The sequence below is a fragment of the Eumetopias jubatus genome, unplaced genomic scaffold (assembly GCF_037043125.1).
Source record: "Eumetopias jubatus isolate StellerSeaLion01/CBP00866 unplaced genomic scaffold, mEumJub1_p1.0 scaffold_4, whole genome shotgun sequence".
Lineage (NCBI taxonomy): Eukaryota > Metazoa > Chordata > Mammalia > Carnivora > Otariidae > Eumetopias > Eumetopias jubatus.
This window is the reverse complement of record NW_028274810.1, coordinates 179,277,736-179,297,957: the sequence shown is the minus strand read 5'-3', so window position 1 is coordinate 179,297,957 and position 20,222 is coordinate 179,277,736. Positions and strand designations below refer to the sequence as shown.

The 20,222-nt window shown below is 39.3% G+C and overlaps 1 protein-coding gene across 2 annotated transcripts in view; it reads right to left on the bottom strand.

Moving 5' to 3' along the window:
• The window catches only part of TOX (thymocyte selection associated high mobility group box), a 298,896-nt gene that overhangs the window by 4,425 nt on the left and 274,249 nt on the right, over positions 1-20,222 (bottom strand). For both annotated transcript variants that reach the window (XM_028110446.2, XM_028110455.2), the window contains 2 exons: positions 17,094-17,174; positions 4,932-5,318 (listed from right to left, as the gene is read on the bottom strand). In XM_028110446.2, coding sequence (XP_027966247.1) covers positions 4,932-5,318; positions 17,094-17,174 — 468 coding nt within the window. The remainder of the gene's footprint in view (positions 1-4,931; positions 5,319-17,093; positions 17,175-20,222) is intronic.

The window sequence follows — 20,222 nt, the reverse complement described above, 5'->3', positions numbered from 1 at the left end:
AGGGCTCTGGCCACAGGGACTGGAGACCAGAGAGTGTTGCATTGCTTACTGGATATTCTCAGGGCCTAATCTGTAGTAGTGGCTCAATAAATCATCTCTTCCAGTGAATAAAGCTTAACACAGACTCCTGTTGGGAAGGCATGGGGCTGTATAAATATGTAAATGTCAGGGGCTTTCCTATCGTTTTAATGTGAAGTTCTCCATATTGAATTTTTGCCCAATGGACAAAACATAACCTAAAAGTAAACAAGTGTCAAAAAATGAGTAGTTGGAAATATCTTGAGTTAGTTGAAGGCATGACAACATACAAGGGAGCAAAAAACAAATAAAAACAAACCAACTCCCTTCCACCCAACCCTACACAATCAACAACAGAAACCACCATTGCTTTTTTTCCCATGCAATTAAAATGGTTCCTGAAGGGTGGGTGAGAGACTGTCAGAACACTAACCTTTGAGCTATTAGTTTAAGATTAAATGGGTAACTTCAGTGTATAAAACCAAAATGATCTGTCATCGACAAAGTTCAAAGATTTAAAATTCATCTAACCTCACTGCCTAAATTTAAGAAGGTCAGTAACATCCAAGCAACCAAGGATCAAGAAAAATAGAAGTAAAGCCTGAAATAACATTATTTTACTTGCTCTCGATTTGGAAAATGCAATATTCTTCTAACACTAGTAAAGAGGTGCTGAGGTTGAACCTAGAGCTAAGTACATTTTTATTATTGATGTAAATATGAAACAACAATGGTGATATACATTTTTGGAACATGTTTGCTCAGCGGTCTAATTAAACAAGGCTGAATATTTTGCATTTTAATGCTCAAGAGAAAAATCACCAACTGTTTTGTAGCATGCCTGGAATTTTAAATTTCATTTTCTGGTGCCAGATTGAAATAAAAATAGAAAACGTGATAAAGATTGATTTGATGTCAGAAGGGACATTTGCTCTTTAATTAGATTTCTGTAGCCCTAACATTTTTGTTGGGCCACATAGCAAGCCCTAAAAGCCTGTAGCACAACCAAACAGTGATCCTCATATCCACACTTTACTGGGAACTAATTTCATTTCCTGCCTGTCTGGAGAGGTATTTTCAACAGGCATCAATGTTTTTGTCTTCACAACTGATTTATTCATCAATCTCAATGTGATTTTTTTTAAACCTTTAAATTACACCCAAATCCTAAAGCAGCTGTTTATTACACAAGGAAATTGAAAATCTGTCTGTGTGATATCATACAAAGATTTTTTCTTAAGGTTATAAAGGAAGTTGACAGATATTAATGATTTTTTTTCTCGTGACCTCATTCGACAATATAGTGAGCAAAAAAAAGGGGAAAAAAAACTGGACTAAAAAAAAAAAAGTAGCTCCATGGGTTTGGTGTATAAAATATTATTCTAGAAAAAAATGAAACTATTATTCCTGGTGGACTATACAATCGTTTTTGTAGGATATATTCATTTTTTCAGAAGGATAATAAAATAGCTAACATAATACTGAAACAGGAGATTATTTTAAAAATACGGTAGCCAGTAACTTGCTTTCTCTTTTTCTCATTTTCTTTTTTTCATGTTTGAGTATGTGACTATGGCCCCCACACCCAGGAAGCAAACATCTTCAGGGTAAAGGTGGTTTGGATGGTGCATCAGATAGGTTGAATTTCACCCACAACCTGGTTCTACAGCCATGGGCTAAAGACCAACTTTGAGAACTTGAACTTTGTCCCGGACAGACTGTTGAGATTTTAATAAATTGAGTGACATCATGGCTGACGGACTTTTTGATCCTGATTTTAGGATTATCAACTTGTTGGGGCTGCCAGTCCCCCTAACCTGAGGATCCTACTCCACTGACCTGCCCATGACCCTGACCTCACTCCCCATGGCTCTCCCCTGACTCACCGTACGTCCCACTGGCCTCCTTCTCAGGTCCCCGACCAGCCACGCTCCTCCCCAAATGGGTCCTGCCAGCCTTGAGCCTCTTTTCCCTATTCTGGCCTCTGCTGGTTTTCCCCACCTACTCTGCCCACCTCCTTTTTTTTTTTTAACTAAGAATTTTATTTATTTTATTTTATTTATTTATTTGAGAGAGAGAGAGAGAAAGCAGAAGCGGGAAGAAGGAGAGGGAGAAGCAGGTCCCCGCTGAACAGCAAACCTGATGTGGGGCTTGATCCCAGGGCCTTGGGATCATGACCTGAGCCGAAGGCAGACGCTTAACCAACTGAACCACCCAGGAGCCCCTATCATTTAATTTCCAGAGCCTAGACAGTGTCTGGCACACATTTGGCGTTCAATTAATCTTTTTTGAATAAATACAATTTTAAAAAAACTTCCAAAGAATTGAGATTCTACAAACTAACCTATAATTTCTTCTAATATTTAAACACTCTCGTTACTCATTTTTAGTTGCTCGTTTGTTCATTTGTCCGTTCCACAATTACTTAACTTCACCCACCATGATCCAGGCATTGTTAAAAGTGATGTTAGTCACTGTAGCCTTTTAGCTATTTGCTCTCCATTTGGGGTTCATGCCATTTTGTCTTCTATTATTAATGTAAGCTGAAATCAGGTCCTACCATCTCAGTAAGAACACTTTTTGAGATACACTAATAGAACTGACTTAAAGATTGATGAATCCAGTGTAATCTGTTCTATTTTTTCCTATTCAGTTCCGATTCTCTATAGAAAGACAAATCTCTTGAGTTTTCACATGTGGCCTTATGTAATTCTGAAATGTTTGAAAACTCCTCAGGATCACAGCTAGCTCATCCAACGTCTTTGTATAAGTAGAAAAAGGAACCATCTCTGAGCAGATAAGTTAGAAAAGAGTGTCCTCTCTAGACAGAGCTCTAGCCCTCAACTTGGTGGAGGGGACTGTGCCTTCTCTATTCTCTTGTCTGGGAAGAAACAGACCCGAGCTAGAGCATCGTGAGCAGAACACAGGCCCTCAGCCGGGCAGCACCTTAGGCTGGAGTCAATCCAACAACGCAAGGTTGTGTTCCTCAAACTCTTCGTTCTTTACACAAACACAGATGGTTCATTCACATGCAAGGACACCCAAGAGTGTCCCTTTTATTGTGAGTGATGTCTGATAGAAAGAACAGAAATTTGACCCTATGAATGTCACTTGCTAGTCACAGACACTGCTGTGGACAGGGTATGGTGGTAGAAGTTGACTTTTCCCCAGTTTTCTTCCCTAGTGAATCAACAGCTAGTCTGGATAATAAGACATCAGAGCTTTATCAAAATCTTCAGCTTAGGGACCAGGGAAGGCTTCAATAAAGAGACTTTGGTCCATTTGCTCTCTATAATCATTTTAATCTTAGAACTAACTAGGATTTAAAGACCCTCCAAATTCCTGGGACACACAGGTTTTCTAATATAAAACTGGTAATAGTCTATAAGAATGATTAAGTGTGAGAGGCCCAGGGCTAGCATTTAAGAATCCAGGCTCTGATTTCTGAACAGAACTGGGTTTTGAATTCTAGCACCAACCTTATGGGCATATGACTTAACTCTGCCAAGCTTGAGTTCTTTGCTCGTAAAATGAAGATAATACTAGTTACTGCACTACAAATTTTCTGAAATTAAACACAAGGTAAAGTAATATATTAAGGTTTGCTATTGTCAGCTCTCAGAAATCTTGTCTACAATTATAATAATAAAAACAAATGTGGTGGGCACTTGGGTGGCTCAGTTGGTTAAGCGACCGACTCTTGATTTAGGCTCAGGTCATGATCTCATGGGTTTTGAGATCAAGCCCCACACTGGGCTCCACACTCAGCAGGGAGTCTGCTTGAGATTCTCCCTCTTTCTCTGCTTCTCCCTCCAACCCCCCACTCATACACTCTCTCTCTCAAAATTTCAAAATAAATAAATAAAGCCTTAAAAAAAATAAATTTTGGGGGTAGTATATTAGATTCTTTTTTCTGCCTCCTCTCCATCCCACCCTGGTCCAACTATAGACTCAAATTCCAGAGGGCTAGATATCAACTCAATCGGAAGCCCAAGTTTGCATATTTAATCATAGCTCTGGGAAGAATAGAGAAATTGGATTATAAGTGATAGATGAATTTGACACAATTTGTAGTTTTTAGCTTGATGTATGTTTTTAAAACAAGTTTTCAGGATTCTTGACTGTTTTATGTTTAGTTTTATTTGCACCATTTGCTCCTCATTTTAAAATTTTAAAATAACACCAAATCCTAAAGGAAAACTTGACTTCAAAGGAAAGTTAAGCTAAGATTGCACACAAATCCTTTCAATAATTGGGGAGTGGGCAGAGAGGCTTCCAAAGTTCTTGTGTTTCCTGATTTGTGCAGAAGCCATATATCCATTTTTAAACAAAACGCCAGTTAACATTTTCATTTCTTAGTATTTTAAAAGTTGTACCAATCTGATATTTCTGAATATCAAAAAACAATGGGTCTGATTTCATTTTGTGGCATTTATTGGCCTCAACAGGCATACCAATCAAGGCTTTCCAAACAAAAAAAATTTTTTTTTAAATGTAGAACCCTCAGTCCCAAAGAGGTCTTTAGCAGGAGTTGGCATCTCAACATTACAAATGTACTTTACTCAAGGAGCAGAAAACAAGGAAGGTGATTAGAAATGTGATTTCTATAAATGTGGCAAGGGGCCAGGGATCGATTAGGAAAAGAAGCAGCGATCCATTGTTGTGATCCTATAATGCTGCCCAAACTTTCCACCTGTAAATTATTATTTTTCAAAAAGCAGATGTTTGTTGACTATCTTCCATTTTCTGTCCATTAAATAGCACAGAACACACATATCTCCCCCTCTCTTTTGCCGGATGGAGAGACCCCCCTTCCCCCATCACTCTCCCCTCCTCCCCTCACTCCCTGTCCCCCGTCCCCCCCCACCCCGCCCAAGCACTTTGGAATCTGAGTCCAGAGCACAAGCACGTACCTGCTGCATGGGAGGTGAGTGTAAGGCAGACTGGACCTGCATGGGGAGCTGGTTCCCAAGGGGCTGCTGCATGGCAAGTGGCGGGTGCTGGTGCATGTTGAGATGCTGGTGAAGAGGTGGACTGATCTGGAGGGGAGGAGGGGGGGACACGGCCATGTTTGCTATAGAGACAGTCACTGGCATTTGGTTATTCGGCTTGGGGGCTATGCTCCTGGGGAGACTGGGATGCATGGCAGTTAGGTGAGGATTCATTCCTGGTTGTTGGTGGTAGTGGGAACTTAGGTACAGAGCTGAGTGGGCCTGGTTGGGCCCATGGAACACTGACGGCTTTGAGTTGATCAGCTGAGGAGGTTGAGATGTCTTCACATCAACAGGTTCACTGTAGCTCTGTGAGGAAACAGACAGGGGCAGAATTCAGACAGGGACACACAGGGTGTTGATTTATATCAGCAAGATGCTCGGGGAGTGTGCTAGGGAAATTCAGCAGGAATCAACACCTGTTACTCTTCTTGACTCTTGTCTAAGAACTCTTCCACCATGATTTGTAATGCAACTGAGGCAAGACTGAGCTTAATCTGCTTTTTGTGAAATCTAAAACAATCTCCAATGACATTTTCTCTTTCTTTGCCTCAATGCAAGCTCTAACTTGGTGACTTTTCTCATTGTGCAGACCACGAACAAGATGGTGGGCAGGAGGGAGGTGCGGATGTCATCAGTGCCCTGATAGGAAATACAAGTATGGCTCTCTTTGAAAGTAATTCAGTTCTGGAGTTCTTCTATTGATTGTTTCATTTTCTGTGTTTCCTTTTTATAGCCTTAGGGAGCCTTGGCCTAGATATTTGCACAAAGAAAACAAAGCTGGTTGATGGAAATGAATATGGGAAAAGGAGTTCTAAAATACCTTTCTGAAGTTGTATAAAACCACATTAATATAGTTCCGAAGTAACCACAGAACTCATCTTGATTTTTTAAAGAAGTTGGTGATGAATTGTCCCCCGTAATGAACTGGATAAAAATAATCTTAGAAATTTTTGACTCCATCATAAATTAATATAATTTTGCCCTAATTTTTTTATACCTTCATAAGGCCATTTCCTAATAATCTTTTCATTGACTTATAAACTAGACCTAGCAGTCGTTGCTGAAAAGAATCAAGAATTAACCCCAAACCATTTCTTCCGGGGTAAGAACCCACCTCCTACTTTTGCTGAGAGAAAGAGGCTGATAAAACAAATGGGGAGAAGTGAAACCGGCTGGGGAACGAACATGCTACCATGTCCTTCTGGAGAAAAAAGTTGCTTTGTCAAAACAGTGTCTTGAAGATGCAAATATCCTTATTCTGCAACCTTGATATCATGCTTATTCTGTCTATGAGTCAAATGAGCTCTTGTTACTGTCAGTGTGGCCGGGTCTTTCTGAAACCCACCCTAGACACACAGTGCCATCAATGGACCAGCACATTAGGGACACTGGTCATCACGTAAGATGACCTGAAACACATCATGGGAACTTCATTTCACAAGCCACCCTGTAACACTGCTAGCAATGCAACTCGTTTTTCCCCATTCATGTAGGAAAATGAAATGGAAACCACAATGAGAACCACGGTGCATCTATGTGCGGACTCAAGAAAGGTAGGCTGGGGTAAACGAACAACCAGCCCCACATTCTTTCTCCAGAGAAAGGACACAACCGGCATCTGTGAAAATACGCCAAACCATGGAAATCTGGGGTCCTGGGAGGCTCTGAATTCTCCAGGTCGAGTGTACATACAGTAAGGTGTACCCAGAGAATTGGAGCCCCTCCAAAGAATCCTCTCCTTATAATATTTATCTCTGTGTCTGTATTGATGGTGCCCTTATGAAATAGGAACTGACATTCAGACTCCCTGTCTCCTGTATGAATATCAAAAATGTCAGAAATTGTTCACACACATTTTCAAGGGATGGCTTTAGAAGAAAGAAACTCAGTGAAATGCAGGACTTAAATGGTGCTTTTAACTGAAAAAAAGAAAAGAAACTTAAGTAGATTTTTTTTTGTTTTTTCTTCTACTTAAAAATTCTTATTGTTGATGTGCAGAGTAGTGAACAATTCCAGGAAAAGGTCAAATGGGTTAATTCAGGCTGTGTAAACAGTGACTAGTCCTACATCAGAATAGCATGTACTCCAGTGATACGTTTCAAAAATCGTTCCATCTATGCCAAGAAGATTATGTGTTTATTGTGTGTCCATGTAGTGAAGTCATCTGGGAAAGCAGTTTCATTGTGTTTACCGCCTCCTTCTTAGCCTGCCACAGAAAGGCTAATTTCATACTTAGTCACATATTGCATCAACTCCCTGCAGGAACAGAACTGTTACACACGATGGGTATCTATAAAATTTAATCCATGTGAGTGCATCTTTATTTCTTGCTTTATAGATGTTTTTAATTTAAATAGGAGAAAAATCACTCCCATCACCCATACTATCAAAGCTCTGAAATATGTGGATGGGAAAATGTTTTCATTTTTATTTCTCGAGCCAATAATCACCTCATCATCAAGTAACACTGTATCTCCAGAGTATAGGTAGGTGACCTGAACGTGTGTACGCATAAACAAAATGCACATAGGTGCATATGACATGTTGCTCAGACATAATCATACAATCGTCCCGGGAACTGCAGCCATGTAATTAAATAAATACATTTGTCCAACTGAACAACCTTTGAGAAATAGACTTAGGCCACACGTAGAAATAGAAATGCCAAATCCTGGTGAGTCCAGACGCTTGGCCAGCAGCGGGGCTGGCTCCAGGGGCCTGCAGCCAGTCCTGGCAAGCCTTTCTAGGGACAACACCCACTTCACCCCATGACACACGCAGTTCCAAATTGTACTGGGGGGGATGTGTGGAAAAATAAATGTCTTATAAAAAACAAGGTTCCAGGATAAAATGTGTAGGGAAACAAGCCAGTGCCTTCTCAGAGCCTTCAGTAGGCTAATGTGTGTTGTGAATCTCCAACTGAGAACCACAGAAACCTTCTCTCAATGGGTCATTTCATGAGAATCACCTTCAACGGAAAGCACTGGTTCAGAAGAACTAATAAATTACACAGGTCACATATTTAAAATGGCAAATAGAACTATACTTCAAGTTAAATAGTCATTTCTTGCCTGAAATAAGCTAATTTTTGTTGCTTTGAGATGCATACTTAAATTACACAATCCAGGTGTAATATGACACTAATCTATAGTTTCATGATTCTTGGAAAACTATCTGCATAGTGAATTTCATATTCTAAGCTAAGGAGAGTGACACAATTTCTTGAAGGAATTAGGAAGCCGGTGGCTTCCCAATTTCAGCCTGGAAGAGCTAAGGCATGTACATGGTAATGGTTATTTTCAATGGTGAATTCAAAATAAACAATGAACCAAATTCTTTTGAATTCCACCTTTTGAATAATAGCATGCGGCCCACCGTATAGAGAGATGATAGAAAGATCATTTCACAGATGGATATATAGAGACATAGGTACATAAAAACAGATTCTAGCCTAATTTGAGATACTTCTTGCCAACCTCATGAAGACGATTTTCTCATGGTAATTACACAAAACATTTTGTCTATCCAGCCATTTGTTTGTCTTTTATCTCCTCCCCACTAAGGTATGTAAATATCAGTAATGCTAAACCTATTTTGAACTAGTACTTTTAATCCCTAGAAGGACTATTGGCAAACAAATTAAATAGATTTTCAAAAATGATGAGTTAGACAACACTCGAAACATAATTTTTAATATGAAGGGAGGAAGACTTTTGGGAAGTTACATGTTTTCCCTTTACTTTCTAAATTGTTGAATGTGACAAGATGAATAACATGTCCAGTGTCTAGCTATGTGTCTATACATGATAGGCGCACCAATGGAGGCTCGCTCTCTGACGTCTCTCTTGATGACAATGTCCTGCATCATCAAGGAAAGGATCTCTGTTATGGTAAGAAGTTGAATATCTGTGTCTCATGCATCTGGCATAGTGACAGGACATAGAGAACACAAACACATTTGTTGAATGACCAAATGACTGTTCCTGACCAAGACTCCATGCTGTCACTGTTTCCCTTACTGAGACTCCTGACAAGATATGCCATTCCTCTTCCCAAGGGGTGAGGAAAGATCTGAAATCTTTGAAAACCCACGGAATATCAGATTGGTCTTTTCCACTCTCTTCTCTGGTGTCAGCATGAACCATACCTTTCCAGAAGTGATGAGAAATTATAACCCTCTGTCCTTCGGTTAGGTACCCTGCCCTTTACTCCCCACTGGATCTGGGGTGGATGGCGGGCCGCAAGGAAGCTTACTGTGTTCCACCTGTATTTTAAGAATTTGTATCTTTATGTGAAGGTCCATTCATTTAGATGGCGAAAAAATCTGCTTCTAGCTTCACTTCTGGTTAATTCTTAAACAGACTAATATAACAAACTGCCTATTAATTACAGAGATATTTTATTTCTTTGGAAGATAGGTAGAATAAGTTATTTTCCATAGCAAAGTGCCACGAATTCATAGTCTGATTAAATGGGAATATGAAGAAATCATAAATTTAATCTACTCTGTCACTTTCTTCTAATTAAACTATGAAAGCAAGGCTACAATTTTGCAAATCAATTAGATTGTTTATGAAGATCTCTATACCTACCATTCATAAATTAAAACTGCTTTCTCATACAAACTAAGTCATTTAAATTTGCTTCTATTTTCAAATACACTAACCACTTTTCATTAGTGGTGTGTGCTTTGGGTAGGTCACCTGGCAAATGTGATTTTACCACTGTAAACACAACTGAAAATTTACCCCTGAATCTGACATTTTCATGGGCGGAATGTGTTTTTGCTATTAGTTTCTGAGTTCTATTTCCTATTTGCTTTTAGACCACTGATTCTGAAAGATGTTTTCCATCAGCAAAATGAGCGTGTGTGTGTGTGTGTGTGTGTGTGTGTGTGTGTGAACAGAGACCTTTTGGGTCTTCTCAATAGAATCTTCCACAAGAGACACAACTCTATAAACATTAAGATACTTCTTATTAACCATGTTGTTGATTAACTGAGATAGTTTCAATCCCATTTACTTTGTATAAAGCAGACAATACTGAATAGTGTATAAATGCCCCCATTCTGGGATGATAAGTGCTATAAAAATGAGAAACTGACAAAGCAATTGTTATTTAAAATAGCAAAGTATAAACATAAGACATAAAACTCAGTGGAAGCAAAAATATAGGAGTTGTTGAACCAAATCAGATTAATAGTCCATCTAATTTGATTCTTGTTTTCAGCACTGACCAATACTTAATGCACTGGAAATTAAACAAAATTTATGCACCAACTCAATTGTGCATTGTTACTTCTGAAAGGAAAATTCCTCCTGGTCCTTGCAGGTGATTAACTTACACCCTGAAGCATGAGATTTTATTATCTTTAAATCACGATCTGGGCTTATGGAGCTGCAAATTTTATGTTAACAGTCATAAAATAATCCATCCCATTTTCAAATTCAGACCCAGTATTTGTCTCAATAGCTCTCCATGACATGAATTCTATAAGTTATTTCAAACAAAAGAAATCATTTCTTTTGAGTTTATTGTCCTTCCATTGAACTAAATGTTGTGGTGCTTTACTATTGGTCATGGCAACAGAGAACTTTCCTAATTTGATTCAATATTGTCCTCCACTGTACATTTTTATAAAAAGCTTCCACTGTCCCCTGTACATTTTGGCACCCCAGCTCAAGGTAGAAATAGTTTCTTATCTGATGTGTGCCCTTAAAGTCACGACTCTGATTACCGTTATTTAACATACCAGAACATATTCACTCAATTGTTGCCTCCTTCCAGGTTGGCACTTTCTTATTTTTTTAAAAGATTTATTGATTTATTTTCAGAGGGGGGAAGGGCTGAGAGAGACTCTCTAGCAGACTCCCTGTTGAGTGTGGAGCCCGACTTGGGACTCATTCCCACGACCCAAGATCATGACCTGAACCAAAATCGGGAGTCGGATATTTAACTGACTGAGCCACCCAAGCACCCCCGCCCCACCCCGGTTGGCACTCCTAAGAAGCTGTATGCATATTTCAATATTTCAATAATGCTGCTTTTACTTGGAATATTTGGGAATTTCCCTTCTGGAATTCTCTTCAGAGCCTGTGGGACACTGTTTGACATATCCGCAGACAAGTCTTTGTCTTTTGATGGTGGATTTGATTTTGGGAAACAGCTAATCATCACTGGAAGCCAGGTCTGTGGGTTACATCTGGGTGATGTTTGGGGAAAAGAATGAGGTGTGAAAACAATGTAACAAGATTGATTTTCTAATGTGGCTTATAAACTTTTCCTGACTGCAGTTCTAAAAGAGGAGTTTCAAAAATCTTTTGAATTCTGGGAGCAATAATAAAATAAGTTTGTAGCCTCCCAAAGTGACTACTTTGAATGCAACACTCATTTTGGGAATATAAATTCTGGTCTATGTGGTAAAATGAAACGAGTTTAAAGTTATACACTATTTTCAACATAATGATTTAGACCTAGGTCTAGGAATTCCTGAGTCTATGGAAAAACTATATATCCTTAAGCTTTACTTAATAGCCCAACCCCAAATGACCTTAAATATAGTGTTCAAGCCAGGGACCTCTAGCCTTCATAATGGTATATGTTTCTGGTCCTCGGACTACTCTTACTCTCCCCTGACTGATGGCTCATAAAGACCATTTCCATGAGGAAAGCTGTGTAGATGAGTTTTTTAAATATCTAGATCAGTTTTCATCTTTCTAAAAGGATGTATCCATGAAGCAAGTTTTTCTTATTTTAATGTCACTTTTAAAATTCCTTTATATCAGAGCAGCCTTGCACACAAATTGAAAATATGAGCCAGTTAAATTTTCTATCACACACAAACTCTGCACACCTACCAACAACATGAAAAATAAAGTTGATGATAATCGTGGTAACAATAATAATAATGATAATAATAATAAATAGCTGGTATTTATTAAGTGCTTCCTGTGTTTGGGATCCTGAATCATGGAGTTTATACGGTGTTTTTTATTTTATCCTCATGGGAACTCTGCGATGTAGGTCCTATCATCTTCTTTGTTTAACAGATGAGTAAGTTGAGACTTCAAGCAGCTGAATAATTTGCATGAAGGAATTGACGTTAGGAAGAGGGAAACCTGGAATTTGAACCCAGATCCACCTGCTCCCAGGGCCTGTGGACTTTGCTGCCCTGAGAACTCTCTCACTGTGATGTTGGTAGCACTGTGGATGAGATCGGGGGCGTTCTTGTAGATGGGCCATGGACAATTAATTGTCGGTGGCACTTTAAAGGCCCTTTAATAGATTTTCCTTGATGCCCTATGCCTTAGAGATCTTCTCCAATTCTTATTTATAAACCTTTGCTTCCTGCTTTTAAATTTCTCTACGAAAAGAAGTTGTGTACCCAGCCAATTCAAGAGTTTAATAATGCCCTGTTCTGATCAAATTCCTCCAGTTTGAAATGGCGTCTTTTTCTGGTTCTGGAGTCAGAGAAAATGGGGCACAGGTAATCACAGCCCTGGGGCTAAAGCCTGTCATGGGCTTGAACGTGCCTGAGTCTTTGTTTTTCAGGCTTAGGAATTTCAATTTCTCTCTTCTCAGCTACTACCTTACTGCCTTTTACCTTTCAGTTACTTTTATGACTTTTTCTCCTGAAATTTCTTCAATTTCCCCCTTTAAATGATAGAGTCCAAAGTTGAATAAATTATTCCAGGGTCTGACCGGTGTCGTATTTGCAATACTCTGTGCTCCTACTCATGCATCCTTGAATTCCGGTGTGTCTGCACAACAGGTCGTCTCTGCTGGCTGGGTCTGTCACTGGCTCTGTGGAACCAGGTGACATGCCTGCACAGCTGGAAAAGCATGTGCTTCCCAAACACTCTGCAGGCTCCAGATTCCTCTGAGGGTCTCTGGTCAGCCCCTGGTAGTGGGGGGTAGGGAGTTGGGGCAGGGCGAGATTCAGAAGCCTCTACACCTCTACTCTGCCCCACTCCCCCTCCTCCCCACAATTAAGTGAGGGCAGCTTTACTCTTAGCTGTCTAATACGTAAGAGTTGGCATGCAATTTGTTGGGGGATAACTACAGTTTTATTGTAGTTTTAGAGATATAAATATTTGACAATCACTCAGGATAGAAAAAAGCCTATAAGCTTTTGAACAAGAGGGCAAAGAGTTTGAACCCTATCTGCTACTGCCAGCCTCTCATTTCTGTGGGTGAATCACTTAATCTCTCTGCCTAGAGACCATCTAGAAAATGGGCTAAACCTTATTTTGTAGGGTTGTTATGATGAGTAGGGATACATGGAAAATGCCATGCAGTGTGTGACGCGCAAGCTACTCGATAGCAAGATACCATTTGTATTTGTTATTATTGGAAAAAAAGTCAGTATCTTGCTGAGAATCTGTCAATGTTGTCATTTGGAAGTATGAAGGTTAGAATAAATTTATTTACCATGACTGAGTGTTTTTATTTTTGGTAGACTTCAATTTTATTCGGACCTGGAGTCATGAGAATTAATATGCTGGATTTGATGGTATAGAGTACATTTAAGTGGGAACGTCGCTAATTGAGGGAAACATTGCTAATCCTATGACTCAGTCTCATAGGTGGAGACAATGTTCACTGGCTGTTTCTATTTTTGATTATGTTCCTAAGAAGCGGCTAATTTTAGACTAGAGTCTTCAAGCTTTTCAAGGGCCATGACACATTTTACTTTGATCTGTATTTGTCTTTGTGTTCTCAGCACCAAGACTTGTGCCTGACACAGAGCAGGTGTTGTGCAGCCCTGGGTGGTCTGCAGAGCATGGCCTGGAGTGGAAGCAGTGAGAAGTTGCAGACTTGACATGCTGCCGATTAGCAAGGGGGAGAGCTATTGGTCCAGGGAAGCAAAGCCCTATTTGGTGAAGTGAATGCGTTGCAGAGAAAATATCTACCGAAATATGTATGTAGCCCTGGAGGAGTAAATAAAATTTGCCCACACGAACTTAGGAAAAGAGACAAGGTGCTTTGGTTAATACAGTATTTCATTGACAACAATGACCTTTGAAGTGAGAATGTCAATGCTCTGCCCACACTTGTGGGGCAGGAGGTGTTTTAAGGAAGCAGGTCAAGCACACTGTTAGGACCTATGACAACAAGGCCCAGCACAGGGATGGAGGATGGTGTACGTCAACTCCGGGCTCGGGCACTTTTTACGTATGTGAAATACGTACGTATTTCTCCTCTTTAGCGGAATGTTTATAATCAAGTTCACTTTGAGGGATGAGGCGTGGGGATGGAGGGAACACATTCACATAAATTAATCTTTTAAAACTATAAATCTAGGGCTCCTGGGTGACTCAGTCGGTTGAGCGTCCAACTCTTGGTTTCCGCTCAGCTCACTGTCTCAGGGTCTTGAGATCGAGCCCCTCATCAGGCTCTGTGCTCAGTGTAGGGTCTGCTTGTCCCTCTCCCCACCCCGCCCCTTCCCCCACTCTCTCTCTCTCAAATAAATAAATAAAATAAAACCAAAAAAAAATAAAATAAAAATATAAATCCGAGTATCCATCCTCTACTGAAACCCATTCAGTGGCTTCCCTCTGTACTGAGAATAAAATCCAGCTCCTTTCAATGTCCTGTAAGGTCTTGGTGATTTGGACCTTGCCCATCTTCCCAGCTTCACCTCAAACCATGCTCTCTCTCTTCACTCAGCTCTAGCCACGCTGACCTCTGACTTCAAGGAGACACTTCTGTCTCCAGAGGCTTCACACTTGCTGACTGTGGCCTGGTCGCCTCCCCCTTAGGCTCCCTCTGGGTCTTGCAAGCTCCTTGTCTTCCTTTGGCTCTCAGCTCTGAGGTCACCTCTTCAAAGAGGACTTTTGCAGACCATCCTATCAGATCCCTTCTTTTATTTCCTTCCGAATGCTTAGATTCTCAAAGCTCTTGGTCATTTATTAGTTTACATTTTCACTATTGGTCTCCCCGACAAAAGGGAAAGCTTCTTAAATTCCGGGACCATATCTGCCTATTCTCCACTGTGTCCTTTGAGCCTGGCACAGTGCTCAGCACAAACCACATGCTCAGGGAAACTTGCTAAATGAATACATGAATGAGTGAATGGGGGAAAACAGAGTTTGGCTGGTGCTCTGTGGTTACCTGGAATTTTAGCTATTATTATCATGTCGCATTTTATGATTGTACCTTTAGATCTTCCAGAAGAGGGAAAAAAATTATAATGTACAAAAACCTACAACATTGAAAAAGTGTATGTGTGAATATGAATGGCTATTATTTTCCTTGACACTATTTACAGTGGAAAAGAAATGGATTTTTTACATAAGTGTCCGTGTACAATGGGAAGATAGGTTGGTAAATGTTCTGTACGGGCCTGCAAGGTTATACTGCAAATATCCACTCGCGTACCACATCAGAGGGCCATTTTTCCAACCTGGAGAGGGTATTTGTAATTTTCCTTCAATTTGTATACACACAATAGATAGTTGTACATAAATAGACATTCAACAGTTCCAGCAAAATTCCTACTGCCAAAGAGGAAAAAAAAAGTCAGAGTAAGCTGTAAAAAAAGTGCTTGGTTTTTTAAATGTAGAAATGGCAGTTCACAGCATTTATATAAATTGCCGTATACTGAGGGTTGCAACTCTGAGAATGAACAGTAGGAAAAGTTGCAGTGAAGAGCAAATCTGAGGACACTTGTTTTGAAAGTAAAGGCTTAGTCAGTATTATAACATTCTGGCAATCTGCATAACATTAACCACAGTGCTTTGTATTGGGATTGAGACTTTATGTATTGATTTTCTCATATGGAAAACATTCTGACTAGACTTCTATTTAAAAAGCTCAAAAAGAAACTTATCTTAGATGAAATAAGGAGAATGCGTTTTTTAAAAAAATCCCTCTTACATTTGGGGCATATTAATCTAAATAATATCAACATGGCTATTTAACCCAATGGCTGGATGGATCTAGTAATTTGTAACTCTTTTTTTGTTTGTTTGTTTGCTATTGGATCTAATATTTTGTACCTCATTTTTTGGTTAAAATTTCACACACATTCTGTGAATTCTGTAAATACACAGAAATGGGAGATGGTATCAGCAGAAAATAAAAATATTTTCCAAAGGAGTGAGATAAACTAGAAAGTGAGATCCCTAGTGAGATAGTACAGGAGAGCTGGAAATTTTAAGGTTAAATAATAAATAGTAAATTTCCCCACCATGTCATACCTTAGAAGTGGAACATAAAGTTGCATTAGACCAAGAGTGAAACGAAATTTCTCATGCATTTGTATTTTGTGTTCTCTTTTGTTTTCTGCATCAATATATTCAGTGTATATTTTCCTTGATAGAAAACTCATTTATAGAATTACTTTAGGGTTGTTGGAAGGGGAATGGATATTTGTGGTTGAAAGAGGAAACAGTTTTCGCGGGTAAATGGAATGAAGTCCAGAGCCCAAAGCCACTCTGAGCCAAGAATAGTCAAATTTGGACTTGATAGGACATCCTGTCCAGTACTTACAGATTCAGCTCTGTCTCTCTGAGGTCACCTCCCTGAGCAATCTATAAAGGGAACTATATCTTTAATAATCTGAGACCAAAGAGAGTCAACTCTTGAGTATTTATCACAGAAAGGACTACTGTTTAAGATATTCTAAAGCCTAAAATATTTTTAAGTGGTGTTTTCATTTCAAATGAAATGCTGTGGTTTTTTTGGGGGGGCAGGCTTACCTCCTGATGCTACTATAATGAGGCTCGAATTTCAGTCAGTTGGCTTCTCCTCACCTAAAGGCCAACGGGATGGGGCGTGGGACAGGGGGCAGTTTAAGGAAGGATATGGAGAAATAGAATGTTGGCTCAGGATTAAGAATGTGCCAATATTCTACAGGTGGACAATATTTCACAGAAGGCCCCAGAGGATGCCACTCTGGACTTCAGGTACGAACAAATATTTCCATAACATATAGCCTTGTTTAAGATTTACTTTTTCTTTTTCAACAAAGAAGATAGTGCAGAAATGCTAAAGTGATCTTTTATGCTTTTAAATGACCATTGGAGGCTCTAATAAGATGGCCACACTCCATCCTGGTACTGCACAGTTGCACGTTACCTTGGATACAAGGCTGGCTCTGTATGCGGCTAGTTGCTTCAGGTACTCCTTCTTTGCAGCCTCGGTTTTCTTTTTATAGACCTGTCACAACAACAAAAAATCTTAAATTAGAAAGTGCATCTGGTTTTGTTTCCAGAGAAGTACAATGCAGAATGATAATTGCATGTGTGCGCACGCACACACACGCAATTATATCATATAATAATATATATCTCCCTAAATATTGTGTTTTCTTAATGAAACAGATTTCTAAGAGGTATAGCAATAGACTAGATAAGAAGAAGATTAACAATAGTAAAATTTTCCATTTACATTAAGCATATGAAAGGATTTATCTGGGTTACTTTGAGAGTGGTGGTAGTTGGCTTAGAAAGATACTATTGATGAAGGTTCCCAGGGAAACCACAAGCGGGTAAAGAAGCCATTCATATTTCTATAATGGGCAGATAATTCTACAGGGCATGAAAATCTTGGTATACATGGTCCATGCTAAATATAAAAACAAGGACAGAATTCAAAGATGACCAATTACGTTCGAAAAGTAAATCAAAGGGAACAGTTACAAAGTTTGCAGGTTCATCACTATTTTAACCTTTTGAGCCTTGAAGTTCCGTTTTCAAAGACTCAGGAAACGGCTATGGCGGTCAAAGACACATTTGGGGAGTGGAATGGGGATGCTGAGTGGCCAAGGACTGTAATGCACGCCGTGCCGTGTAGCTTGCTCTGGTCATGCCCTTTCCAACGAAGACATTGGATGACATGGATCTGTGGACACCTCATTGTGAAGAGATACAAATGTTCTGAAATGAATTTCATTTTACAGAAGCTTTTCATCTTTCAGAGGGAATCATCTTGAAAATAAAAGTAAAATCATCCTAAATGGAGCAAAAGTACTGAAAAATGACTTGCTGGTATGCTAAAGGTCACATCGCTAGGTTAAACAGAAAGGAGTCATTAGAGTCGAAAATGAAAGATTAGCAAAGTGAACACACATGGTTGTCGGCTGCCATTAAGTTGATTCTTTCAAGGCTTTAGAGTCTGTTTTTGGCAATCTTTTGAAATCAGCCCTAAAGAATAAAATATTTTTCACCATTTACTGTGTAAATGGAAATGTATTTTCATCAATAGAACTATTTTTAAATTCCCCACATCTTGAATTTTATAGGAGGGAATGAGGCTTGGCTAATATTTTGTAATGCTGAGCTCAAAAACAGACACAGATCAGTATTGAAAAGTGGCTTTAGAATTAGTCAGGGTCGTTAAATATAAATTATGTCTAAAGACCAAATATCTGCCCAAGTCAGCAGCAGAGGTCAATTTATGGTTTCTAATGCCAAAGGTGGTTTGCTGAGCCCAGTCTCCAACTGCAAAATTCAAGATGTGAGAGATATTATTTACTCATGAATATATTAGTTAAAGCAGAACATTTCACTTAAGGTAAACAAATGACTAACCTTGTCAACAAAATTATAAAAGACCCTATAAAATGAATGTGTTAATTGTTTTCTTATTGGGAGGTCTTCAGCCTAGACTTCTACATTTTGGTAAAATAAAAGGCAATCACCATAAGACAATTAAGAATTCATGCAATATCATCATATAACCATTGTGTCATCTCTACTGAATATAAAACCAAAGAAACTTAAAACAAGTTTATTAGTAAAAAAGCCAATAAATTCCTTGGTTCAAGTACAAGAGTATTCTGAATTCACTGAGCTACTTATTGGAAGTCAAATTCAGATTCTTTGTTCGGGAATGCACACGTGAAAACAAACAAATGTCAGCCTACAACAAATGCCTTTGAATAGTATGGTCTGTGTGTATAGTAGATGCCTTGATTCAGCCCCAGTCAGAAACACAGAGCTCTCCTGCTTTTTATTGCTTTTTTTTTTCTTGAGAGACAGATTGCTGTTTATAGTTTTCCCTTCAACCTCTTCTCCAAGACATGATTTACAAGTAATGATCTTAAGCTGACAATGTTTACATTTACTTTTAATACCTTAAAACTGTTTTTGAGAGGGTTTTCTCCCCACACAGAGAGAGATGCTATTCAGGACTTTGCAGCAAATATTTAGTAAGTATATCTTCGATGGTAATATGCATTTGTATACTCGAAATAATTCCAACATATTTTTATTCATACGCTACTCCAAGTGACCCCCAGTCAGCTAAAGAGGGTTCATTTGACTTCCAAAGGCAAATATAACAGTCTTTGGCCTATAGCATTGACCAAAAGCATCGTTTTCTAAGTAACCATAAATAAGATGGTGTTGTCAGATGGCCTGATTAGAGCATCTGCCATCTTTCTTGCCTTTGGTTTCCACTGAAACAGCAACAGTGTTACTACAGGGCTGTGCCTTTGCTGGGCTCCCAGGAGTTAACATCACACAAAGTGTTAACTTTCCTGAAATTCGTTGATTAACAACCACTGGAGAAAGGTGGCTAACTCAATAGGTTTCGGGCTGGATATGTGCCCCCTTGTTTCACTCTGGGATCGATGTGGTTACAGGATACCTGACTAGCATTCAGAGTGCCCTGTTTTCTAGAAATGGCTCCCTATTGCCTATTGATGATTGGCTATGTGGGATCATCACAAAAGTGCCTACATACCACTTTAGAAAAGAGTAAACTCATCATGTCATATTATGTGGATCGATGGGTCCGCTCTTTCCTGCATAGCTGCAGATGTTCAGAAGCAGGATTCAAAGGGTGGTCACTTCAGGAGGTATATTTCTGTAATTGCGGTTAAAGGGGAGTAGCCCAGAGTGAAATTAAAATCTGAGGTGGTTTCCCTGATGGTAATTTAGAACTTTCACCTTTGAGAACTACCTAATGGCTCCTGTATTATATACCCTGTATGTCTTTCTCATGCTACCTTCTAAGATTGCACATGGATGCTTTCTGAATTCTATAGTTGATGGATATGTCCAAAGAGGGCAAGAACTCAAATGTTTGAGAGAGTGATAAAACCATGTTAAGAATTCCACATACAGGTGAAGTGGGAAACCCTGACTTTAGAACAGCTATTTAAAAACCATCAGTAAAGAGTTCCTCAAAAATGTTTCAAAGCCTCAAATCACGGATGGAGAAGGTCTCCTACTTACAGAAACCGAAGATGACGCTGATGGT